Source organism: Calidris pugnax, unplaced genomic scaffold (assembly GCF_001431845.1).
Source record: "Calidris pugnax isolate Ruff unplaced genomic scaffold, ASM143184v1 scaffold216, whole genome shotgun sequence".
In the NCBI taxonomy this organism is placed as follows: domain Eukaryota; kingdom Metazoa; phylum Chordata; class Aves; order Charadriiformes; family Scolopacidae; genus Calidris; species Calidris pugnax.
The window spans coordinates 1,016,120-1,043,751 of NW_015090954.1; the positions used below are offsets into that span (position 1 = coordinate 1,016,120).

At 44.4% G+C, this 27,632-nt stretch overlaps 2 protein-coding genes across 2 annotated transcripts in view; one reads left to right on the forward strand and one right to left on the reverse strand.

Annotated features, from left to right (window-relative positions):
* RNF20 (ring finger protein 20) overlaps positions 1–27,632 on the reverse strand; it is a 61,352-nt gene that overhangs the window by 20,868 nt on the left and 12,852 nt on the right. The gene's annotated exons all lie outside the window — the stretch shown is intronic.
* TMEM246 (transmembrane protein 246) lies at positions 7,597–21,962 on the forward strand. The gene is made up of 2 exons (XM_014952016.1): positions 7,597–8,036; positions 17,142–21,962. The coding sequence occupies exon 2, from the start codon at positions 17,253–17,255 to the stop codon at positions 18,438–18,440; it is 1,188 nt and encodes a 395-aa protein (XP_014807502.1). The 5' UTR covers positions 7,597–8,036; positions 17,142–17,252; the 3' UTR covers positions 18,441–21,962.

Sequence of the window (27,632 nt, forward strand, 5' to 3'; positions counted from 1 at the left end):
ATGTTTCTGGACAGGCAGCATGTAGATATGGAGTTAAATTTGGGAGTTAGGACCTAAAATGATCTTTCATCCAGCAGAACTGTCCTGCTTCCAAGAGGAAAAGCCATATGGGAGGGTATAACTAAAACCCATTAGTGAAACTCACTCTGAGAGCATGGTTAACAGAAGCCTCTGTTGGCGAGAAATCCACTGTTTTGCTGGAAAGGTTATGTGTACTGGAGCTGGCTGAGGAAACATCAGAACACTGATTTATCCCAAAGATGGGAATGGAAGAACTTTGGCCAGTCAGCTCCTGATGCTGCCAGTGGCAGACAGAGAAGGGGATTGCAAGTTTCATATATATGGAAAGAGGTCGGACAAATGGACCTGGAGCCTTGGGCCTCGCAAGAGGCACTTTCGTATTACCAAAGTATGATAAACAACATGAAAATTAATTTTTTAATCTGACCTTTGAACCACAAAGCTTCGGTCCTTGCTCAAAATTTGGTTCTTTAAGGCTTGTTTTAGTATCCCTTCCTCTTGGCATGACTTTTTCTTTACCTCTTTGTGGCTAAGGATGTGCTGTAAAAACAGGACAATTTTTGTTTTTCACAAATGTTGTGAAGTAGCTAATGTTGTTGCTGTGGCCATGAAATTGAGTGAAAAGGCGATGCTGCAGAGTGCAGAGCTAGGTGCACATTTATTAGGGACACCAGTGGTACTCAACTGAGTAATATCGGGGTACTGTACCTAATAATATACACCCACTGCACTCTGTACATCAGATCACAGAAAATACCACTCCACCTGGATCGATCTAACAATTGCTGTTTATATTATTTAAGATGGTATAAATTTCCTGGTTGACAAGCTGACTAAAGAAAATGAACACATATAAAACTTTAGCCAATGCAATGGGACTAAGTGGGTTCTTGCTTTACTGTAAAAATAAATGGTACTACTTTCTTTTTTTTTTTTTTTTACTTAAAATCAGTTAATTATTTCTCATCTCAGTTCATCCTACAGCATACTAGAATACTTAGGACACACATCTGGGAAGGGAAATATAAATTGTATTTTACCCAGGTGTATGAATGAAACTCCATTGTCATCTGAACCAGAACTGACTTGGACAGAAATGTTTAAGTGGCTTTTATATTCTGCACAGAAATTCTCACTTACTTCTGTTTTGTCATGTTTGTTCCCTAATTGCAGAGAAAGACTCGATACTATAAGCTAAATGGAGAATATAGATGGGAGTGCAAAAGAAGATTAAGTGGTTTTACTTTATGAAAATAATGAGGTCTGTAAAACATGCCATACATACTTCCCCTTCCTGTTTGGTAACTCAGAAAGATGCCTCCCCATTCGTTTTCCAAATGCGAGCTTTGCATATGATCTAACCATACAGTTACCACAGCAGCGTTTGCCCAGCTCAGGAAGTCATAAACACAATCTTCTGCAGTAAGCCAAAGATCATTTCCCTGCGCCACTCACACTGGAAGTGCCTAAAGAACCAGGCAGCCTTGGAGATACAGAAAGGTAAATCCTGAAAGCAGCTCAACTAAAATAAAGACTGTAGAGGAGAGAAGTGCTCTCTCCCTTTTGCCCTCTCTCTCGACACCCAGCCCACCCTGGCAGGCCACCTAAAGAAAGAGGAATGGAAGTCTGCAGTCAGTGAGTATCCCAGGCTGAGAAGTTCCAACAGGGACTACCAGCTCTTGCCCTGCTGCCTGGCTGCAATGAGGGTCATGAGAAATGAAAAACCCAGCAAATGGAGCAGGAGCTTGCGCGTTTTCTTTCTGTTTTTTGTTGCTGGACAGCAAACAGTTTGCTGTTTGTGCATGGAGGGTTCCTGTGGGCACGTGGTTCTGGAAACGGTGCTATGAAGAGTGTCGTGAAAACAAGTCCATGTCCACTCTCCACACCAGTAAATTTTGAAGAGCTGCTGCTCAGAAATTGCTTTGTATTTTGGTAAGCGCTACACTGTTGCGCTGTGAGATTGGAAAAGAAAAATGAGATTTATCTGAAAATACTCGTGACTCATCAGCAGTGAAAATTACAGAATTTGCAAAATAAACTCTGGGGAAATCACTTGCATCTTTATCCCCGCCAGTGTGGCTCTAGTAATTATAGCAGGTTATCCTTCTAGACCATGGACTTTTATGTCTTCTTCAAGTCAGGCCAGTACCCCTAGCTGGCCTCCCAGGACTTTGTAAGCTTAAATGTTCGCAAAAAATAATCTGAATGAATTAAAAAAAAGAACTGAAAGCGAACTGTTTAGTCTGTGTTACATCCTGTGCACACACTATTATGTAGATAGAAAAAGGTTTAAATTTATTTTGCCCTTTTCACTTTCAAGGATGGTTCATCTATACTGAATTAAAACTTCTTAAATTTCAAATAATACTGTTGGTTTGAATTTGAAGCAGTTTTAAAAGAGATATAATTTGATACAATTTAGTTAAAACCTTGCATGAGTGGTACCCAAACTTTCCATCCGGACAGGTGATTTCTCTCTTGCCAGTAGCAGACTGTTAGTTCAGGAGGGCACACCTAAAATTTGCAGTGAAAGAGGGTGGAGAAATTACTAATGTTCTGTGCTTCTCACACAGGCAGAGGGTTTGTTACTGAAGTGTGCCCAATGACCATACAAAATAACTTTACTCTGTTCTGCAAGGGGTAATTAAAGGCTTTCCATCAGTCCCTGGGGGTTAATTGCTGCCTGACCCTCAGTTGGGAAATCTTGTGTTTTGCCTCTTTACCCCATTCTCTCTTTCAGCCTCTGCAAAAAGTACATTGCTGCAGACTACTCTGTGTTGCAACACAGAGCAACTAACTGGGACCCAACGTAAAGGAAGCTGCAGAAAGCTTGGAGAGCCACTTGACTCTATTTCTCAATTAAAACCTTTGTCCTTCTCCCTGAAATACTCGGCGTGCGGAGTGCAGGTCAGCGTGGTGGAGCGGGACAGGTAGGAAGGTGGTTCACCAGAGCATGGCCAACTCTACCCTAAACTAAGATATATCTGCTTCCCTGGGTGCAATAACACTTGAGGTCCTTCTGAGGTTCTGCTGTCCGTTCACACATGGGCAGGTCAGCTCTCACTGGTGGTTTTTGGTGGTTGGATGGGAGGAGCAGATAGAAAGCTTTGCGTGTGCAATACTTCTGCGTGCAATACGCTGGAAGGAACTGGGCTGCAGTTAGCAGCCAGCGTGTTCCTGACATCTTCAGACGTGTGCAGCTCAGGCAGAAGAGATTATAGGAACTGTATTTAATCATCTATCTACAAAATGAGTAATTTATAAGGCTGAAAAGTCATAGGAGGCTGTAGAGGGGAAAGGCCTGGGTAATACATGAGGAGTGCTCAGCCCTGAATAGATCACCTCATGCACAGGCCAGGATGAAAAGGAGGGCTAAACATTCCAGCTTTTTCAGAGAATATTAATTAGATAGCTACGCCAGCATGAATTCATCCCCTTTGGAGAGTATTTCGTCCCACTAGTGTTGTCTGAAGCTAAACACAATAGCCCTGACATACGAGCTCGCCGTGTCTCCAGGAAACAACTAAAGACTTTGCACATTTCCTGTTCCCCGGTGATCAATGCTGAGTCTGAGAGAAAGCCACCGGGTATGATTGGATTACCATCAATATTGTATTCCCATTCAGAACAGCCATCAGAAATGTCTGCTCCTTAAAAAGCACAATGTAAGCAGGAAATAGTTATTTACTCTGTGGATTTTTTTTTTTTCCTATAAATACCTATTAAGGGAATAAAAGTAATTAAAAAGTTAGCGTTTGAAGTGAACAGTGGATACCTACAAGAAGAAGATACCTATTGTGCAGCTGGCGGTAGAGGAATAACCAGATAATTACTATCACCAGGTAGCTGGATGTGAAGGAGTAATCCCATCACTGCACTGGGGAACTTCCCACAGTGCTTGTAGAAGGGGCACAGCCTTTATAGCTGATCAGGTTATACACATATGGGTACAACAAGTTGTGCCAAACATACTATTCATTATTCCTACTAGAACTTTTTATTTTTTTCCTAAGGACACCAGGCTAACAAAATCTTTTTTTCCCCCTCTTTCTTTTTTCTTTATTTTGTATTTTCCTTCTGTTTTTTAACCCCTGGCTTTACACAGCTTCCTCTCTGTCCCTAATCAGTTTGTCAGATTTCATTGCAGCTGGCTGAAGCAGGTAAGTCTGGAATAGGTTTGCTGTACTCCGTGCAGCCTTGTGACCCACACCTCCACCCCACCGAAGGAAAGCCCTCCGTGTCCCCTGCCCGTGAACCTGCAGGTCTGGCTGGCTGGGTAACCGGCTCCACATCATGTGGCTCCACATCAGCTGGAGCGCGCACGCCCTCGTGGCTTTGCCCCCTCATAAAACCATGAAGCAGCAGGACTGCGGTGTGGGAGGAAAGCTTGGGAAATCAGGAGGGGCACGGAACGTGAGAGGGGAGCCGGGGATATTTTGGGAGATGCACAGGGCACAAATGACACGACTCCCTCAGAAACCGAGCTTCTCAGTTCAGCAGCTTCCCCCCAGACTGTGAATGTCTCCTCTGCTGCTTCCCACGTTGTGCAAGCACCTGAGCATCCCCCGGCTAGCTCGTCCTGCTTCTAACACATTTAAGAGAAGCAGGAGCTGCATCTGATCTCAGGCAAGGCACGAGAAGATGTTATCTCCATCCCCCTGAAGCAATGCTGGGTGCCATCAGAGCTGTTGCTGGTGGAGGGGAAAGCTGCTTCGGGTTGCCAAACCAGTCTCCATGATATTTGAAAAGTCATGGCCATCATGAAGTCATGGCAGAGGAAGTCCCCAGCAACTGGAAAAAGGGAAACATTGCACCTATTTTTAAAAAGGGTAGAAAGGAGGACCCTGGGAATTACCAACCTGTAAGCCTCAACTCTATGCCTGGGAAGATCATGGAATGGATCTTCCTGGAAGCCATGCTAAGGCACATGGAGGATAGGGAGGCAATTTGAGACAGCCAGCATGGCTTCACCAAGGGCAAGTCCTGCCTAACCAACCTCATGGTCCTGCTTCTTTTCACGTAGCCCAGCAGGTCGAGGGAGGTGATTCAGCCCCTCTGCTCTGCTCTGGTGAGACCCAACCTGGAGTACTGCATCCAGCTCTGGAGCCCTCAGAAAAATGAAAAAAATAGACCTCTTGCAGCGAGTCCAGAGGAGGGCCACAAAAACGAGCAGGGGGATGGAACACCTCTCCTGTCAGAACAGGCTGAGGGCATCGGGGTTGTTCAGCCTGGAGAAGGGAAAGCTCCAGAGAGCCCTTATTGCAGCCTTTCAGTACCTAAAAGGGGGTTATAAGAAAGATGGAGAGAAAATTTTCAGCAGGGCCTGTTGTAAAAGGATCCAAACAGTTGGGCTGAACCTCCTCGACTTGGATACAACTCTCACTGCGTTTCTTTTCCTAATGATAATTTTAAAGCATTGTCCTGTTATTGTACAGGCTGATCGATTTGAGAAGTCAGTATTTGTGAGCGTTTTTCAGGTTGCAGTTGGGTCACTTCCATGAGCGGCCGTGTCCCCAGATGCTCATCTCTGCTCTCCAGACCCCTCCCTGCTGTGCTGACACAGACATTTGGTGTGGGGAACCGCAGAGATGAAGCGATCCGGATAAGAAATAATCCACCATAAGAAAAGGTTTATTTTTCAGCCAGATCAGTCTCCAGCAGCAGACGGCAGCACCGTGGTGAGGATGAGCAGTTGGGGATGACAGGCTGCTGTTTAAACTGTGCCGCTGCCCCCAGATCACTGGTGACTTCTCTCCCCAAGTCTTTAGGGTCTAACAGAAGCTGTAACACAGAAGTATATGTTTAAGGGTGAAAGTCAAGTGTTCCCTGAAAAGCAGGCAAGGGAGCAAAATGGGAACAGAGAAGACCATACAGAAAGGCTCCTCACAAAATAACAATTACCAAAATACTTATTCTCGAAGAAAAGGCCTTCTGGCCCATTCCATTTAATTTATTACCTCCAAATTGTTCTGCTGGCTGCAGCCCCATCTGAAATGTAATGCTGTGTGCAACGTGACATGTGTTTCTGCTGATGTCACTCAATAGTCACTTTCCCACACACTTACTGACACAGAAGCAGGGAGAAAAAAATACATTTTTTGTTTCTCACAAATTCTGCAACTCTAATCCTGGGAAAAACATGCTAATGGACCTCCCAGGAACATATAATTTCTTTCCCACCTCCAGTACCCTCATAGACCTTTTTTTCCTCTGTTCTGTCCTAGCATCTATTGTGTTCCCAGTGCATCAACGTTTGCAGGTGTGAGAACATGTAAGTGGAAGGTGGAGTATGAATCACTGGGACTAACTGGTAGAAAAGGGGGTAGAGGCAGTTAGAGAAGAATAATTTGGGAAAGCAAACCACCTGAGAAGCTGCTTTCTTCTACTGTCCTTCCTTATATTTTCAGAGAATAACATGTATCTAGGTGAACGTGTGGAGCCTCCAGCTCACTTTTGTCCTAGGAGAGCAAGTCACTAGAGGAACCCCAATGTGATGCTTAACTGTACCATGAGCATCACTGTTCCTCTGGCTGTTCCCCCCTTCATCCACATTGTCTCTGCTGAGAGACAGACTGTTCTCTTGCCAGTTGTAAGTACGGATCACAGGCACGCTTAACTCAGTTCCTTTGCTCATGATGCTTACTAGAGGGGGTAATATAAATTGATACATTAAGATTAAAAAGATAGAACCAGGCATCATCCTAGAATCTTCACATCACAGGACTGGGTTCTAGCAAAATTTTAGCTGTGCTTAGCAGAACTTAGTGTTTTACTGATGCAGCCTAAGTATTTTTTTCTTAATTTTCTTGTGTTGTTTTGGTTTTTTTTTTCCCTGATTTTTTCTAGAAGCAAGAGAGGTCTGAGCATAAAAATATGTTAGCCTAAATATACGCATTCTCTTTTTCTGAGGCTGCCAGCACAAAACTGAGGAGTTCTTACGATTCTTTACAATGCAAGATAGAGAACTTTCTTTGAGGAATATTTCAGATAACTGTAGTTAGAAACAGTTTATGTAAATATTACAGTGACAGGGCCGGAAGGTGTGTGTGCAGCAGAACAGGGAAATGGCACACAGAGAAATGGGGGAGGGGAAGTGAACAGGTCAGAGGCACCCGTGGGTGAGTCTGGTATGATTTTTTGGATCCTGTGGACAGCCCGTTACAAATTTTGGTGTAGCTGATGAGCCTCCCCAGCTCAATGAATAGGTCTGTAATGAATTAATTACAGACCGAGACAGCCAGAGCTCTCAGCACGTCAGCGTGTCAGGGTGGAGATGCAGATACAAGCGTCTGGCGGTAACTCCGAAGCGCTGATTTCCCGCTACAGCGTCGGGGGAGCGATCTTTCCCTCCGGGAGGGAAGGCAGGGAAAGGGCTGGAGCCCAGAAAAGCAGCCGGCTCCCGGGAAGGGAGGGAAGGAGGGAAGGAAGGAAGGAGGGCAGCCGTGCAGAAGGAGCAAGACGGGGCAGTGCCGCAAAGGCGTGGCCGCAGGAGCCGGTAAATACTCCGGACCCATGCCCGGAGCGCACTCCAAATCCTGGCTTTGGGGCAGGGAAGGGTTTTGGTGAGGTTTGTGCAGCTCTAGGGGACAGGCGGGTCCCAGCAGCGCTGTCCTTCCCCTGCTCTCCATGGGGACCACGGAGCGGGAGTGAGGGACCCGGTTGCGGTGCGGTCCCCGCCCCGGCAGCCCCGCAGTGTCTCCGGCAACTCGCCTTTGGCTTCTTAACCCGCTGCCACACGGCTCCCCCGCCTCCGGATTTGTCTTCCTGGCCGGCTCCCCTTCCCCTTCTTCCGAGCATCCCTCCGCCGGCGTAGTCACATGTTCGGGCTTTGGTGCCTTTAATCCCACCCTTCGCCGCCCGAGAAGGGGAGGAGAAAAATTTGCGGGAGAGAAGTGAGCAACAAGCAGAGCGGCGCGATAAAGCAGGCGGCGGAGATGCACGGACACCCCCTCCCACCTTTTCCCCTCCCGGGGCTGCGGGGCGCGGAGGCTGCGGGACCCCTCCCGATGCCTCGGGTAAGGGCAGATCTCTCGGCGTGGGGCGGGATGTCCCGGGGGGAGGAAGAGGAGGGGGAGGAGGGGAAGGAGGAGGCTGATTCTCTCTTCTCTTCCCCCCCAGAGTGTCTTTGGGGTCCCCCCGAAGGGAGGGTTGCGGGGGGTGTTTCTGTCCTGCCGAGCCCCCCGGGGGGGTGGTTGGGCGAGGGGAGGCGCGGAGTTACCGGCCCAGGGAGGGGGGAAGCGGAAAGCCCCCGGGGAAGGAGGAAATGTTTTGTGTTCGCTGTGAGGATGTGGCTGTAGGTGGTGACGAGCAGAAGGGAGGGTGGCCGGAGCTTGGCTGGGCCTCCAGAAACGGTCCTTCCCTTAGGGAAGGTGAATGAAACTCTTTTAAGGAAACGAGGGGGGAAAAAAAAAAACAAACAAAAAAAACCCAACCAAAACAAAACTAAACAACCCAGCCAGCTTCCGCCCTGTGCTTGGTGCCACCCAAAGCATGGCCAGAATGTCTCTGGTGTCTCTGGTCAGAAGTCCTGGCAAGGGGTTGGAGGTCTGGGGACACTGACGTACCATCTGCTGTTTTGCAAAGAGGGCAGAGAGCGGGGGGGGAGAAGGGGAATCAGCTTTTTTTATCTAACGCCCTCTCCCCTGTGACCATCATCCCTAAGGTAACTGCTATTAATCCCAGTGATTTAAGGGTCACCTTGTGCTACCTGGCAGCTCTCCCAAAAGGGACAGAGGAGCACCTCAGAAACCTCAGGGCTGAAGTCGTGGACATATTTTAAATGACAGGGAGGAAATCTGCAGCTGTGCCGCTGGTGGTGCAGCTAAACCTGAAACTACACCAGTGTGCACCACAGGTTCAGGGGCTGGCTGGCTCTGGTGCAGTTGCTGAGAAGATAATTTTATGTAAAACCAATGGGCTGCCATAAAGGCACAGCAGGTCCAGGTTCAGAAAGCCTTTGCAGGCACAAAACCCAGGAGAAATACCCTCCTCCACCTGTGAAATCTCTGTCCAACAAGGGCGATACTAATTATATAACAGACCATTTTTCAGCTACCGTTTTTATCCCATTTTATTCCCCTGGGGCTCAAACGGATCACCAGCATCCCCCAGAAGCAGGGCATCCCGTTGGCCGTGCCTTTCCGTGCAGGATGAGCAGTCTGTTTCGCACGTGGTGGTGGGGAGGGAAGGAACCCTGTGTATTTCTCAGACAGAGAAAAGGTCAGCAGCGCTGTTGAACATTAGTAGACAGTGTCTCTTCAAAGGGAAATGCTGCTTCTTGACATGACTAGACATTTCTTCCTTCAGAGGTTGGAATGAGAACACTCTGGTTGTTACCTGGTACAGTTTTCTGTTTTTATTGCTGCATAGAGCTATCCCAGCTGGAAACGTACAGCCTTATCAAAGGCCTTTGCTCACAAAAATAATATCCTGTTTCCTTATTACCATGTTTTATTCTTTACAGTCATAAGTGAACAACAGTAAAGGTGCAACATCTTCTCTGTTTAGCAGCCATCACCACTGTCCATTTCCTTTGCTTTCCCTCACAGAATCACATGGGGTTGGAAGGGACCTCTGGAGATCATCTAGTCCAACCCCTCTACCAAAGCAGGTCCACCCAGAGCAGGATGCATGCATCCAGGTGGGTTTTGAATGTCTCCAGAGAAGGAGACTCCACCACCTCCCTGAGCAGCCTGTTCCAGGGCTCTGCCACCCTCAAAGTAAACAAACAAGTCCCTCCTCACGTTCAGATGGAACTTCTTATGCACAAGTTTGTGCCCATTTCCTCTTGCTCTGTCACTGGGCACCACTGAAACAGACTGGCCCCATCCTCCTGACACCCTCCCTTCAAGTATTTACAGATGTTGATCAGATCCCCCCTCAGTCTTCTCAAGCCTAAAAAGACCCAAGTCCCTCAGCCTCTCCTCATAAGAGAGATGTTCTAGGCCCCTCACCATCTCAGCCCCCATTCATCTACCTACACCCCCAGCCCTACTGTTGCAGGTAAATTATTGCCATCACTGTGGGACTAACTAAAAGGTTTTACTAATGATTAAATGATGATCAAATTATAATAAATCAATGATTGAATGTTAAATTACAATCAAATTATGATTAAGCAATAACTGAATTATAATTAAACGGTGATTTAACAATAAATAATCAATAATTAAGTTGTAATGAAATGGTACTTGAAAAATGATTTAATTGATGATGGTGGTAAAACACTCTGCTGCTTACTACACTTGTAATACTTAAGCTGTAGCTGGATATATAACTGTTGCTAGCATACAACACACCTTTAGGCCAAGTGTAAAATGTAACTTACCTTGTTACAGATGCTGGCTGTGGTGTGAGGGGTGACCCCCTGCTCCAGGGGAGATCCCCACTGCCACTCCAGAGCTCAGTGGGCTCGGGGTGGGGGCTACAGATACCTGTGGCATCGAGTGATTGACTCACAGGCTCCTTAGTTGCTGAGAAGATTCAGCCCAGCACGGTTCCTCACGGTTTGCACAGCAGGGCTGATCTGTGGGTGATGCCTGGAGACCCAAGTGCTGCTCACAGAATGGGTGCCCCCATCACACACACCCCAAATCACAGACTCTCGGGGAGCTCATTCGTTGCTCTCTTGCAGGCTGTGAAATGGCTGGTTCCCTAGCAAGCCCCGAGGGCACAATTACATGCAGAAGTGGCACAGAAGAGCTAGGTGGAAGGAGCTATTCCGCAATAGCTGCACTGGAATAACTTATTCCTGCCACTCTGGAATAGCTCCTCTGGACAGGCTTCTGCAAGACCAAGAATTCTTCGTCCTCATCTGTCCATTTGCTTTAATTTGCAAAGAGTTGCTATCACTTCAGCAAATCACATTTAGTAGCTCTTTTTTTTTTTTCAACAGTTACTCCAGATAATTTACCTCTGTGGATTACCAGTATGATTAAAATATAAAATGCTAGTTGTTCATGACAACAAAACCAGGCTGATTTGTAACACGGAAAACCAGATTCCCTCCTGTCTTTTATATTCTTAAGCTGAAGATCCACTAAGGTAGAAATTACATCTCGCTGTATTTGCGTATGGTATCTCATATGCAGGGGCCCTGGTCTTATTTTAGCAAAAGTCTATAACACGAGTAGGTAAAATACCAATTATCTATAGCACCTCTGATGAGTCAATGCACATTTAGCTCTGAGATTCCAAGAGCTGACAGCAAAAGGTAACAAAAAGCTGGTGGCACTACGAGCAGCGGCTTTGTCTAATATAATTTTTCTTTTTTTTTTAACAAATAGGGATGTAAATCTTATAGTAAAGCACAAGTGAGCTTAACCCAAAAGCCACATACAAGGTTTTAGAGGGCTCCAGGCAGATCTCTGAAAATATGCAGCAGTTTTTACACAGATCATTATCAAATTCCCTGACAACATATCCTTTTTTTTTTTTTTTAACCTCTGGCTGAAAAGAAAATGTACATTCAGACAGATACAGATTGCATAATTAATCTTAGCACGTAAAGCCATGTAAACCTTTGGTGTCAGTCTTCTACAAGACAGCTCCTCAAAAAACTCCTTGCTTTAATTTTCTGTCTTAAGCTATTATCTTGCAGAACTCTCTTCTCCAGGCTGCTTTCCCCTCCCACCCCATCTGTGTCCTGACCCCACTGCTTGACAGGGAGAGGGAAGAACACTGGAAATGGAGGAAGTATCTTCCAGCTGCCACGTCCGTGTACCTTGCCTGCTAGTTCAGTAGCTTTCAAACGGCGGTCCCTGGGTTTCTAGGGATTTATGAACAACCTGTAAAAGTTGCCTACAGTTAAATGAGAAAAGCAGGTCAGCCTATCACTAAATTTACATCCAACATGCAATTCTGCAGTTTTTGGGGTTTCGTAACTGCACGGTGTTACTCCCTCTGTATCTGTCCATTTTCACTTTTCTAATAGTGTTTAAATTCCATCTTGTTGGACAGAAAAAGTTTTTATATCCATTGACAGGCTTTGAGGAATGGCAGATCAAAACAGATGTCTGTGTCATTGATTTCTGCTGCTTCTACCATGTAAATCCTGCAAAGGGGCAAGTCCAAACCCTCTCTACATGCCCAGCTACTTCTCTTAGGCTTCAAGCTACCACTAACCTGTTAGACTGTGGCAGTTCTATGTCCTTAGTACATAGACCATAAAACCCAAAAAGTTCTAAGAGCACTGAGAGATCAAGCACATCACCAGCAGCTCTGGTCTTTGCCATAGCAGGAAGCATATTAGGTGAAAGTTAAATTAAACAACCTGGCTTATTTAACATTCATTGTCTAGAAATAGCATAATGACAACTGCTTCAAGCAGTGCTTGAAGTAAAAGAGGTAAGAGATATATTTGGTACCTGCTAGCATAATAAAATCAAAGAACAACTGCTGAGCTCTTACCATTAAGGTTCTGCTGAATGTTTTTAGAAGCACAGCCTGTGCCAGGATGGTTTGTATTGTCTAGGGAGCCCAGCTCCCAGTTTGGCATCCAAGTGTAACAGTCAGATCTGTGAGTGCTTGGCTTCTACCAGACACTGTTTTTTTTCACGGTGAACATGAACACATTGCAGAAATACTATCTGGCACCTGACCTACTAAAAGCTGTCAGAAACAAGAGGAATTGTGGCTGAGAAAAGCTGGCCATCTCATCCTGTAGTAGGGATCAGCTCATGGTAGGCACCTCAGGTTTCAGAAGCTGAGGATATCTGTACACAACAGTCAGCTGTCAGCATGCATATAAGAAACACGAGGGGATTTATGTGGCTCTGTCTGACTTTGTGATGGTCACATCAGTTTCCTCGGGCTCAAGGAGGAGTGTTTGCTGGTGGATCAACAATATCACAGCCGAGACAAAGCTCTTGTCTCTGCCAGAGAGGATTAATTAATAGAGGAGCTTGGTCCCGAGGCTGCAGCTTGTCCACACAATGTTATTTTGGGGCGCAGAAGTGATTTTTGCACAAAGGTTTCAGTTTGGGATGCCACTACAGGATCAACACACAAGTCAAAACTACAGTTTGTGTGAACACCGATGCTGCTACCACTCTTGTGGGCACTGTAGCAGCTCACCTTCCCATGACGTTTTCTGACAGCTTACCTTTCTTTCTCACAACACCACTCCATGGCTGCTGACCATGTGAGTTCATCCAGCTGTTTTTATGTTAGGAAAGAAATGGCTTTTCCCATTGATACTGAAAAGAAGTGTAGTTAGGCAAAAGCAAATCATTTAATATTGTAATCATGATGGAATAATTACAGCCTTGTCTCACGGAGCAGGCAGTAGAAGACAGAGATACCCTCTCTTAAATTAGCTAACCAGGAGCTTCCTAAAGTTTTGCAGCTTTGAAACATGTAGAAAGCTTTGTTCCAGGTATGTTTGCCCACAAGAACACCTCTGCAGAGAGGAGTATGGAGCAGAGAGAAAACCATCTTTCTTGTTTAAAGCAGTAGCACAGCAGACAGTATCCAGCACCCCAAAGAGGGCATTACTAATATTTCTGCTCTTCCTCAATGTGTGCAGAGGTAACTTTTTCCTGAACAGTGTAATTCAGACAAGTAATTAGGGGATGAACAAAGATTGGAACGTAGATATGGAACCAGGTAGTCCAGGTGCTTTTGGAAGGAATCTTCATCATGAGGATCTAAGTAAAGAAACAATACAAATATATAGCTTTATTTTGCCATAGCTTCTAAAAATGTTTAAGCAATGGCTCAGTTCTACACAGAACATGTAAGAGTGTCCTCCACTGCAAGTGTTTGCATGGTTGCAAAGCAGTTACTATTCAGGACTCGTACAGGTTTTTTTTAAAGCACTATAAAATCCAATTCTGATTCTGGATTTTCTCCTCAAACTGTGTTCTTCTGTCAGAAATGCCACTTAAATACCCAAAGAGTAACATTTTTTTTTCCCTAAAAAGGGGGAAAAAATGAAGGTGACAGTATTAATGACATCTGAAAGCAGAGTAGCTTCTGTAAAGTCAGAACCATCCTAATGACTAGAAAGCAGTCTGACCAGAAACTCTGGATTCAGATAAGATCAAACTTCACCTCTGTAGAAGCAATACATTTCTATTTAGATTTGGAACTCTTGGCTTCCCAGTGTTACAGCCAAAAAGTCTGGAGGAGGTCAGTGTCCCCCTCTTCTCTATCTCCTTCAGCTTGTTTTTGGCATGAACTAGAGTATTTGACCCACTTAATTAAAGTTCCTGACCATTTTTAGCCTCTGTGCTTCTTCCACCACCCAGTGAAAGCAGCCTTTTCCTCTGCAAATAAACGGATAAAGAGAGTGGCAGTCAATTTTGAGCACTAATACCCAGGCAGTAGAGGAAGATCTGCAGAGAGGCAGAAGTGCCTATTTGATGGTTGCTTTCCCTTGAGGTGTTCTGAGTTGCAAAACCAGGGTAAGAGTTCTAAGATCTTGAGTAGTGTTATTGAGGGGGTGAAGCCAGGGTAAGTCAGAACCGCTGACACTGTGACCTGCATGGCTGGCTCCCAGACCTCTGTGCTTTTCCAGAGCTACTTTTTCTCAGTGTTTTTTTCAGCGTTTCTTTGTTGTGTGGAGCGAGGAGATGTCTCCCCGAGGTGGTGGTGCTCTCCTCACCACGAGCTGTAGGTGGAGTTCCAGCACAACTTTCCCAGCAGGCAGGGCCGGTGGAGAACTGACCAACAGGCTCAAAGGGAGGCCAGGTCACCCACAGGGACCTGGGGAGCACCTGCTCGTGGTGCGGGTGAGCTTCACCCTTGAACAAGAAGAGCAGCTTCTGCATCCTTGGCTGCAGAAGAGCAAGACCTCAGGCAAGCTTCCCTTTGATTCATCTCATGAGGATGCAGCCCCACAATTCATCTGGCCACCAGCAAACTTCATCTGGCCACCAGCAAACTCTTCCTGCTGCTGCAGGGAAAAAATGACACTCATTTCTGCCTTTTCAGTAGAGGACAGTATGAGGGAGAAGGCCTCTTGCTTGAGTGGGAATTATTAATCCGTCCCTGTGTATCCTGAGAGCTACAGAGCTCACGGCAAGCTCATAGTTTTTGTAGCTCAGATCTCCAGCACAGCTGGGCAGATGGAAAGTAAGTTTCTTTACTGCCCGAGAACTAAACTACCTTCTAGCTTTTCTTCATCTCCTTTTCCCTATGTGGTCTTCACGTTCAAGTTTGGAGGCTGACTCGGTGACAGTGCCAGCAATGCTGCTTGCATTAAGTAGAAGCTCAAAAGTGTGCCACTGTAAGGTGCAGAGTATGATTCTGCACTTGTGTCTTCCCTTAATGTTTGTGACTGGTTAGCAAAAAATGATAAAAAGGAAAGCACTGGATATTGAACAAATAAGCACATTTAAATGCCAGGTGTTTGCATCTGATGGATTTCAGGTTTTCAACCATCATGGCTTTGATCTGGCCACTGAAGTGCAGCCATCACCTGTGAGGTCTTTACAAGGTCCACTGATGCAATACAGTGCAGTGTCTGTGAAACAGGACTGTGTAATCACAAGAGAAAAAAGTGGGCAGGAACTGCAGATTTTCATGCATCAGTGTAAATTTGTTATCTCTGTTTAATTACACTGAGTCTTGTGTTTCTGTGAATCATAAGATACCAGAACACTGATGCCACAGTCTATCCAAGGACAGTTTGAGATATCACAGCACAAAGTGCTTGGTCTCTAACTACTGTTTGGAATAACTCTTGTATATTTTCCATTAATCTTAGTAAAAGGCCCTTCACAGAAGATCGTCAGATTCCATATAGCAATAGGAAGCAGTTCTCTTAATGGTAAATACAGCAAATCTGTGACTACACTAATGAAGGCAGTTCTGAAGTACTCTCAGAATTAGATGCTGCTCAGTGTCCTCTGAGCCATTTCTTCTACACGGTCCATTCTTCTGAGACAGAGAAGACAAGCCAGAGCCCTGATGTCTTTCCATCCACACATCATTGCTTACACTGCTTCAGACAACAGTGCAGAGAAGGAAAAAGGATAACATTTTGTTCTGGGAACACCATTTGATGATAAGAACTTGGTGAAGACAGGTTAAAAATGGGAGAAACTCTCCACTGAATGGGGCACAGTCAAGTCAGCCGGGGGGGCCTAAAATAATTCAGTTCATAAGGAGAGGGAGTGGAAAGTATAAGGGAGAGTCAGTAGATTAAGAGACAGTAGATTAAAAAGGGAAATTTCTGGCACAAGGGAATTCATTTGAACAGCCTAATTGCCCTGATTTTGTGTAAGCTTCTAACAGCCAGGCTGTTAGGTGTTCATGGCAGCCCAGAGAAGCAGAACAGAAAAGCTAAATATGGCAAAATCTAATTTTTGTGAAGGTGGATGTTTGCTGAAAGTGTGTGTGTGTATGTAATATATATATATTTATATAAATGTTACAGTTTTAAATTAAAGGCATATAATTCTAAATTACAAATATTTTAATAACAAATATGAGTCAATGGCTCAATTGCAACTTGTCAGTTTTGCTGTGACTGTATGTTTCACAGGGTCTGGGGAGGAGGAGACATCTGAGAGAGAGACAGACACACATTACACTTTGCGTACACATGGCTTTAGTGAAGTAAATTGGTATCTTTGGTATCATGCTTCACACTCTGGGGAGTGAAGTGAAAAAGCATGGGTTTGGAAGCGTGTGAGCAACAGAAGGGAAGCATGTGTCACTCCACAGAGGTAAAAGTTTGTCTCTCAAGTATGTGCCAGGCTAAGAGAGAAGAGATCTGGCTTTGATTCTTGGCTACGACCCAAGTCTTACTATGTCACTGTGACTAGATAGTGGTATCTAAGTTCTCTGCCTTCATCAGAGGCAGATCTCCACACATCCTGTTTCCACGTCGCTTGCTACCCTTTCAAGCAGAGTAACAAACACTTTGTTAAAGACTTTGTGAAGTCCTCTAGCTAAGCCATACCAGTGCCCCTACATGATGAAAAGGCCTTAGGGGCACTTTGCTGGAAACTAACTTTAGCTAATCTTTCCTCAACCTCCCATGAGAATTCTGTGATGCCCCCACCTGAAGGACACCTCAGGGGCCTTTTATTTTGGCCTACTCCGTGACTAGTCCTGAGCTTTCCATTTTCTCAAATCACAGTCTTAATCATCTTTTTTTTCTTCCTCTCTAGGCTTGGACAAAGCTGCTGCTCCAGGGATACCTTGCAATCCGGGGAGGATGCGTTGCAAGTGAAGGAATGAGGGCATGAACAGAGCAGGGGTGCCCTCCTTCTGCAGGAGCCATGCTACACCAAGCCTGCCGGCTCTACGGGAGGTGGTGCCGTTGGTCCAGTCCTGTTGTCCATCTCCTCACGCTGACTGTGGTGACATTTGGTGTGCTTGCCCCATTGCTTTGCCACCGGCTCCTCCACTCTTACTTCTATTTGCGGCGCTGGCACCTGAACCCCATGAGCCAGGAGTTCCTGGTGCAGAACCAGCAGGAGGGCCAGGCTGCCCTCCGTTACTTTGAGAAGCTGCAGATACCAAACACCTCCCAGGCCTCTGGTGGCGATGCCTTCCAGCCCTTGCTGCTGGTCACCATTATCACTGTGCAGAGGCGCAGTGATTTCCACTACGTCTTGCAAGTGGCCTCCCGCTTCCACCGCCTCCTCCAGAAATGTGGTGCACGGTGCCAGAGCCACCGCATCCTCCTCTGTAATGTGGAGTCAGACCCCAGCAGCCACCAGGATGTCAAGCTGCTGAGCAGCTTCTTTCCTATGGTCAGTCGTGACAAAGCTGGGGAGAGCCCTGACCCCAGGCTGAACCAGTTTGAGAAGGAGAAGCAGGACTACGTCTTCTGCCTTGAGCAGTCGCTGTTGGCGTACAACCCAGAATATATCCTCATAGTGGAAGATGATGCTGTGCCAGAGGAGGAGGTATTTGCTGTCTTGCAGCACCTCTTGTTGGCCCGGTTATCCAAACCATACCTCAGAGACGCGCTCTACTTCAAGCTTTACCATCCCGAGAGGCTCCAGCACTACTTGAACCCCGAACCCATGAGAATCCTCGAGTGGCTGGGTCTAGGCATGTTCCTGGGGCCCGTGCTGAACTGTGTGTACTCCTGGGCAACGGGGCGCCCCGGCCTCAGCTGGCCCATTGTCCTCTTCTTCGCTTTGTACAGCATGGCTTTGTCAGAGCTGGTGGGACGGCATTACGTGCTGGAGCTGCGCCGGCTGGCCCCCACGCTGTACAACATCGTGCCGGTCACCGAGTGCTGCACCCCTGCCATGCTTTTCTCTGCTTCTTCTGCCCGCCGTGCCTTAGGTTACCTGAAGGGTCTGCAGTGCCGACAGGGCTTCGCGAAGGACATTGCCCTCTACTCGCTGCTGCGGGCCAAGGGGGAGAACGCCTACGTGGTGGAACCCAACCTGGTCCGGCACGTGGGAATGTACTCCAGCCTTCGCCTCAACGACAACCCCAAACTGCTGTGAGCTGTCCATGCCTTTCCAGGTGCAAAGCCCAGGAGAACTTGCCTCTGGGCGGAGAGAGACGGTGTGTGAACTCAAGATGTGGTGCTGCTCGCACTGGGTATCCCGTGCCTCCAGGTGGACAAGAAGTTTAAAAAGTTTCTTAAGAAATAAACTTGAATACATGCAGATCCTATTTAATATATACTTGGAACTAGTCACCGTGCACCAGTTTTGGGAGGGTGAGGGTGGGGAATGGAGGATTCTAGCTAAGTGTTGTGAATTTTCTACTCTCCTTAACCATTCTTAAGGAAAAAGCTGTCATGCCAATATAAACAGCTACACTGCCTACTCTGCTTTACATTGCTTACAGAAATCCTCACCTGAGGGCAACAGAAATGTTGGACAAAGTGAATGTTCAAATTTAACCTAGTAAAGGGGGAAAAGCCCCTATTTTCCCATCCTTACGAATATCTGATCTCTGACCTCTGCTTCAAAGCTGTGGTTTTGAGCAGATCTTTTAAAAGCAACAATGGTTTGTGTGAACTTTCCCACAAATTTTGCCTCGATTCCTCAAGTTTTATGAAGCCTCTATTTGTTATTCCCTCCCCCTACAGATCCTAACCACCTCTCCACCCTTCCCACTCCTTTTTCTTGGAACACAGGATCTTAAAAACAAAGCCTCTGCTGCTTCGTTAAGGGTCACCAGTGAAGGTACGAAAAAGAAAACAGAACAACAGCAACTGATGTGACACAGCCAGGTCACAAATGCGTGTTTCAGTTGCTACATTATAGATATTATACACAACAAAGGATGACTACATGTTGATTAGTATAATCACTACCTGTAGCGGATCTAGATCGTTAAAAGAGGCCTTATCAGTTGCTGACTGGACTTAGACATTCAACATGAATTTACCTTGAGATCCTATCAGTACAGAGGCAAAGGAAAGGTTAGATCAGGCGCTGCTAGTGTGCAGGACCCTTGTTTCATGTTGGAGCTGTTGTTCATTCACTGCTCCTGGCAGCAAGCAACATACCCACAGGAATCAAAGCTGGCTGTTCATAAAACCAGGCAACAACAGCACAAATCATCAAGGGGCTGGTCTCATACTGACCCGTTAAGGTAACGTGCTCTGGTGGTTAGACATTTGGGATAAGTACTTTGTACCACAGCTGTGGCCACAGTTAAATATAAACCCATGCAGATGACAGAGATCTCATAGAGAATCAAAACTGGCACCAAAATGTTACTGTCTAATGAAAAACCCACCTTGACGTTAGTGGGCTTTGAATCAAATTCACTTACATGTGGAGTTTGGTTGAACTCTTTTTGAAACCATATTCCTAGCTTTGGAATGAATCAAATACAGTATTTTTTATTGAGTTTTCGTCAGTGGGGTGTGTTGGTTTTTATTTTGGTTTGGTTTGGTTTTGGTGACGGTAGAACTATACTTTGAATTTTCTCTCCCATAGTGTCTCCCAGGTGATTTATGTCTTAAACTCTTAAGAAGTGTGGTTTTAAATGTGAAAGACATAAAGCTCCTCAGAGAGGAAACCAAAGAAAATTCCAAACCTAGGGTTGTCGGCGCCTGATGGGTATCAATTACACAACACAAATTTGGAGTGCAAGTTAGCCAACTAGAAATGGCTTCACAACACAGAGCACTGCTTTGCTCTCTTAGTAATCAGCTGGGATACTTTTATAACACCTTTGGAAATCAGATGTGAGTAAAAATTGCTTGTGGATTCCATGTCACTCCGAAGGCAAAGCACCTCTTCTGTCAGAGGACACCGGAAAAATTGCACAGGCAGAACCACAATTTATTCCCAGCTGCTGAAAACCCCAAAGATACTGGAGTGGTCACACAGTGGCAGGGGGACAAACCTATTCTCAGGCTTTACTATGATGTGGTTAAGATGGCAGGATTTGAGTGTCATTGTCTATTTATTCCACTAAGTGCCTGCGTGAGGAAATACAACTTGTTTGTTTGTGTATCTTCAGCTGTGAATGTTTCCGTGCATTGTGCTTTCTCTTCACTCTTTTTCTATCTTTGTACTATACAAATCCAGGACAAGAAGAGTCCATTCATACTCATTCTTGGAAATGAAATCTCACAGCAAAGTACAATAAATGGGACAGGGTAAAGAAAAAGGAGGAAGGAAAAGAAAGAAAGGAAGAAAGAAAAAGAAAGAAAAGGAAAGAAAGAAAGAAAAGAAAGAAACCTTAGAAAAGAAACCAACTGACTATATGCAGTTAATAAATGCTTTGCTGTGGGAAATGATTTATCTGTTTGTCTCAAAAGTTATTTTTCTTGTTTGCCCAGTAGTACTTTGTCATCCCAGAAGTCCAGGGCAAGTCAGCAATTTCAGTGAGCTTCATAGCTGAAAATTAAGAACATGAATTTGAGGCATCCCTTCTAAACCAGAAGACAATTTTCAGGGCATAAGAAATGAGAGAAGTGTGACTGGGAGACCAAACAACGTGCAGAGGGCTGCAACTTGAACCTGCCAATGCAACAGTTTCAGATAAACCCGTTGAGGACAAGCTCCTTTCTGCAAGAAGCAGATGAATAAATTATTCAGGTCCTTCTGGAATAAATTCCTAAGTGCCCAGTTCGCCTTTACAACACAGGTGCTTCTTTTACTGAGCCTGCTGGGGGCTGTTTCTGAGTTACTCAGGTACTTGCCCAAAGTCCACCATTCCAATGTGGCATCTCAGGACAGTGTTCCTTCTTCTGCTGCCTCCGAACTTTCATAAGTAGTTTGATTTTTTTTTTTTTCTGTGCCACACATCTTAATAGAAAACACAAGTACACCGGAAGTGTACTTCGCCCTTGGAACAGAAAATGGGAGGTTACTGTGAGTTCTTAAGTCCTGTTGGATTTCCTTCCACAGTTTGGGATAAAAACGCAGTCTCAAACACACAAGCCTTTTCCCTCTCTTTTCTATCAGGGGAGCAGAGCTGAGTTGCTGTATCTCAGGCTATGTTAAGTTGAAGGTCTAGCATTAACTCTTTGAAATGAGGCCTTAAGAGTATGGTTTTATTCACATTAAAACAAACTTTGTGACTAATTTTGAAACAAACAATATGGATTATCTTGGGTGTTGGTCCATTCCCAATAGTGTGGAGACTATTTTTCAACACAGCAGCTATTGCTTGCAGAAGAGGATTCTTTCTCGACAGGCCGGACAGCGGGACTCAAGGCATTATTGTCTGAGACAATCCAGGGGAAGTTACTAAATTAAACAAAAACTACCTTTGTTTCCAGGGCATGTACAACACAAGCATGATTCTGGCAGAACACAAAGCATAAATTGATAGGTCTCTATTAGATTAGAAGCCCAAGAGGATTTTCTAACTACAGCAGGTATCAATGTCTTAGTGAGAAGGCACTGCATTTGAAGAGAGAACAAAAAAGTTGTCCCCTCTGTTGAGAGAAGCCATGAGTTGCCAGACTGGGTATTTCAACAGTGCTTTCGCTGGATTCAGGGTGAATAACTTTTTTTTTCCTAAAGACATTTACAAGCAAACTTTCTACCAAATAAACAACCTTTCTGTTAAAACTCTATTGTCTCTTATTTCTATATGTCACTGGTTTTTTTATGACTGGCAGATCCATCTTTCCTTACTATATTTGACTAAGAAAGAGACTTCTGTATTTGTGCATCTGCATGCACGTAATAATTTGGATCCTACAACAATTCAGGTTGAAAAAGACCTCTGAAGGTCCCGGGTCCTAAATTCCTCACTCAAAGCAGGTCTCATCAGACCAGGTTGCTCAGGCCCTTCTCCAATCAAGTACTGAGGCATTTTAATGGAGACCTGAGAAATTAAGCTCTGAGTGCCAGGATTTAACCTTAGTATACTTCTGTATAGAACAGCTATATATTTCACAAAATATAAAAGGTAATTTTCTGTGGGAGACAGTTGTAGTTACAAAGGCACTGGCAGTTTCTCTCCTGAAGTTAGTGTTTCTTTTTGTGTATTTCCATACCAGATTTATAGATGTTGTATCCAAATTCAGCAGATGGCAAGGTCCAACATATGGTTCTGAATAATCTTTAGTACAACATACATCTGCCAAAAATGCATATAGAATTAGGTACTCTATGCTCCGTGCTTCTTTACTTCATGTATCTCTGTTGCTAGAGTAACTTAATTTCCACAAACTACCTGTCCTGACAGCTGAAGCTTTGAGAGAATCCACCCCATCATCCAGTTTATTTACCCACCTATAGGTCCATTTCCAAGACTTTGTTCGGCATGTGAAGATAGGAATGACACATTGCCAGCCGTGTAACCACTGGTGATTCTTAAATTTTGATGAAGACAAATGGTGTTATGTGTTCTTGCCCTGTTAGTAAGGCTCTGGCCAGCGATGTATTCTTCAGGGCCTGATTTCTCTTTGTATTTCTGCTATGGTGTCCAGTGTTCCTCCAGAACTGTGCAGAAACCACATCTGCAAAGATCTTTCCAGCAAACTGGCCCATTTCAGACATCTACCATAGTGTGTATTTTGTGATTGTATGCCAACATTAACAAGTAGCACCTAAGTGTGCTTTTTTGGGGGACTACGTGCTGCTTAGATAAGCAGGTAATAAACAGTTAAGTGTCACCCATTATAGCAGCCAGTTGTTTGCTTTCTGGCTTTTTTAAAAACAAAAAGTCAACAGAAGGGCGAAGAAACCAGTGTCATTACTGCATTTATCTTCATGTCCTGTTACAGCTATTTTACACAGCCCAGAAAGCCTGTCACTGGCAACCTGATTTAAAGTTATATCCTTGTTTCACAGAATCACAGAATCACAGAATCTTAGTGGCTGGAAGGGACCTCTGAGATCATCGAGTCCAAGCACATTAAAAAAAAACGAAACAAACAAAAACAAACAAACAAACAAAAATACCCACCACAAAAACAACAAACCCCAAACCACCACCCACTAACTAAACCCCACACTCACAACCCCACACACTACACCCCACCACAAACCAATAATCTTGGGCACTAGAGCATGCCCTGAAGAGCCATGTCTACACGTTTCTTAAATACCTCCAGGGATGGTGACTCCACCACCTCCCTGGGCAGGCTGTTCCACTGCCTGACCACTTGTTCCAGTGCCATCCCCACTATTGAAATAACTATCAAGATTTGTGTTTCTGTAACACTAATGTTATGTTCTTGCTGGTTTTTCAGTCCAAGTCATGGTGTTTGTGGAAGCCCACCTTTAAGACTCAAAAGAACAAAGAGTAAGCCCTCAGTGCTCTTTGTGGGCCTGACTCACGTCTGCCCAACACGCCCCATATTCTTCCTACGTGTACGTGTCTGTGCAGCCAGAAATACGGGCCATTTCTTTCACTGGGGTTAAAGGCCAGACTCTCTGCATTGGAGGAGGGGGCTGCAGATGAGTGGGGAAAACAAACCACTTAATAAACAATAGCTCTGATTAGATAGGGATGAACAAGCTGGACTTTGAGACAATTAAGCAAGACTGCAGAGTACAGAAAACAGGAAACATCCAGCACAGTGTGGAGAGGTGAGGAGGAGGCAGACTCCACTCAGCTCAGGTCTGCTCTGATTAGACTTTAACCCCATCACAGAGACAGCACTCTCCCAGGGCACACAGAGCCACACGGTTTTCATGTGCGTGCATATTATACTCAGACATTCTTCCAGCTTGCAGTGTATTTTTCCATTCCATTTCAAACCTTTCTACAGGCCTGACCGCATAGAGAAGGGTTGAGGAGATTAATAGTACTTCATTTACTGAAGTGCAGAGAGAAGCTTTAACAACAACTTTTTTTTGTTTGTTTTTTGGTGACCATGTAATCTCTGAAATTGCTTCATGCGTTTCTTTTTTTTTATCTGCCTTTCTCAGATGTGCTGCAGTTTTCTCTCTTCACATTTACTTCTTATTTGCATTTAAAATGCTAGTTAATATGCATAATTAAAGGCAAAATTAGTATCAGAATGATACTGCTAGAAATACACAGGAAAAAGAGTCATTGACCTGAAAAAACATAAGCAATTCTGAAATATTTACCTGTTGCCTCTATACCAAGCTTGCCATTGATTTTTAAGTACTTAATCCACCAACAGTCTTCATTCAAAACTTCAATACAGAACTGACGGATTCTTTGACAGCAAGGCTGGATTATAACAAGGTCAGCAATTAAATTAACTTCCACTATAAAAATCCAGTACTTGCATTGTCAATTCAAGAAAGCAAAACCACAAATTAAGACCTAAATAGTAAACCAAGACACTGTAAATACTGTTTTTAGTTGTCTTTAAGAATTTTAAATATAAACTTCTGTCAACTTCTGTATAGTAACTTCAGATGGAAAAGTCAACATCAGCAAAATCTCCAAGCCATTCAAATACAAAATTCACATGTGGTATATCATGTTTTTAAGAGAAAATACTAGATGCTTGTGTTCTAACATTATCCATCTCTTTTATAGCTGACCACCATTTTCTGTTTCCGTGCTGTAGAAGGCATGACAATGAATGTTTAAGCTCTCTTACTACTTACACATCTTGTTTGCAGTGAAGTTTCAAAGAGACACTTGTGTAAGCTATAAAGATTTTTACATTGTAACACTGTTTATATCAGCTTCCTCAATAACACATAAAAAGGCCTTATCCACGCAGAAACATTTCAATCACTGTATTTAGTTAGACGTGTATTTAAGTAATCAATTCTCACACACCTAAAATTCTCAAGAAATAATTAGTAATTCTTCCTCTATTAGAAGATTTTGCTTTTCACTAGAAAAGTGGATCAGCAATCACTGCAATATTCTGTAACATTATTTTTAAGAATACAAATAACTGACCCTTCCCATTCTCCCTGTCCTTATCCTCAGCCTGGGGTCCTTGGCAGTACTTCCCCCTTCCCATGCCAGAGGAACCCAGGGAGGCAGAGAAGAGCTGGTGCTTCCTCAGGAACTGAACTCCCACAGGAAACCCTCCCTGCATGGCCACCCCTACAAACTGCAGGCAAAGGCAAACCCCACATACCACTAAGATGGGTGGGAACACAAACCACTAGGGATGCTACAAAAGGGCATCTGTTTCACACCATTATGGAGCCACTTTGTCAGAAAGTTATCTGTACCCTTTAACATTCATCTGCATGAAAAAGATTTGCCTCTCTTTTCCCCCTGCCTCTTGTTTTCCTGAAGCCCCCAAATCTCTTCCTGACCCATGTCCTTAGTCCTCTGAACACACTTTCCACCAGGGCTTCAGGGTTCTTCCCACTCCATGTCCACCAAAAGATGTCCCAGTCTTCCTGTATTATCAAAGTCATGCTGTTCATGGCCACCAATTCAACCTGCATCAAAGTAATGTCTAGAAGTAGCCACCTCTACCAAGGGTGCTCACACCAGCAGACAGCCTCTTGCTATCTACAGCCCTATGTCTGCACCACGTTACTCTGAAAAAGGCTGAAACAAAAAAAAAGAAACCATTCCAAAATTAGCTGAGTCACTGGAAAACTGAGAAAGTTGGCAACACTATGAGTTCAACACTAACTCAATGAAAGAGGTTTACAATCTGGATAATACAACAATTTTGCCATAGAATAATTAGTGCAGGCAATGATTTGGCATTTTTTACGGGGCAGGTTAGCTCCTTGGTTGAATGCAAGTAGATTGCATTCCCTGCATGATGCAAGCTTATTTCTTATAACATCTAAAGATACATGATACCACTATAACCTAATTTTTAGAGGTATAAATATCCCCAAACTGTGATTACATAGCTGTGATGATGAAAGTATGTAGTCTTTTCCAGTGTCTTTTTAATATTACTCTACTAGTTCCTGCACAGCATGATCAGCATCATGGTTCTGCATGTTAACCATGGTTTTGCAGGTTAGTGAACCCTAATGTGACATTATCTGTCTACCATGATTGCTCATTCCATATTCTTGCCTGAAAAGGCTCCATTCCTAAATTAAGTGAAAAAGTTAACCATCATGTCCATTCACTTTTTAACTCCTCAGTCCTCAGAATCTCTGCTAGGACCTGTAATCCTGGTGCTTGAAGTGCCGGATATTGGTTCAGAAGGATTAGAAAGTCATATGCTAGCCATTACTCATCTGGAAATATATATAAATATAAATAAATATATATATACTTTTGAAAGAGTTAAGAATGAAAGGTAGACTGCAGGGGATTATCTAAAGTAGTTTCTAAATGTCAGACGCTATTTTTTTCAAGAAGACTCCCCCAGCTTTTCTCTAATAATCTGTCAGACCATATCACGGATGACACTGGGAAAGAAGCACCTCCAAGTATTTCCAACCTGCCACAGCTTCTAACCAAACCAGTAATGATGGGACTCAAACTCTGATTTACCCCTGTGGCCCAGAAGAAGACCTTCTTGGTATGACACCTTCTTGGTCTCAAGACGATCGTAGATAATATATTTCATTAAAATATTTTTAATCCATACTAGATGCCTCTGTTTGTGGTGGATAAACTTTAATACACCATGGGGTTCATCCTTCTGCTAGGATGGGAGAAAAGGAATATAAAGCAAACATTATAAATCAGTGAAGGCTTTATGTCCGTGTTATGCGCCACAGTGTTCTTCAGCAAAAAGGTATGGATTGGGAAGGAGCATGTTAAAGAAAAAAACCCCACAAACACAAGGTCCTTCAATTAGACTGTAGCCTCAGCTTTTTCAGAAGTTTCTCTGCTGACTGTCATGGACCACTGCTCCTGGCAGCCTGTGAGCTATTATGATTTCCCACAGGCACTGACCCTGGCAGGCAGCTCCAGAAGAGACAGGTTGAAGGAGGAAATGCCCTAATGAGGACAGTGTTGCTCAGTGAGAGGAGAAATCTGAGGTCTCACTGTGTTCATGTAAAGGCTAAAGGTATCACTAGATGAGCCAGCAAATGGAGAAACTACGTCATTCTTCAGGCAAACACTGGACCTTTGTGGTAAAGACATACTAATGTCCAAGGCCGCAGAGCATGTTGTTGCTGAGGGTATGATGTTTGCCTAACAGTCTGCGTGATGTACTTCTCTCCAGGAGTACTGACCTGCTGGACGGGGTAGGGGAAAGAAAATAAAAAAAAAAAAAAATCAGGCCTATCTATTTGGATTTGGTGAATAGATGTAGTGTGATTTCATATAAAGTAGAATGCTACTATACCAGTTATAAAGCATTAGCGTTTTTCACAGAAAAATTCTGCTAAGCA

Coding starts and splice junctions, on each gene's coding strand:
- TMEM246 (XM_014952016.1), top strand. CDS start 17,253: ATGCTACACCAAGCCTGCCGGCTCTACGGGAGGTGGTGCCGTTGGTCC.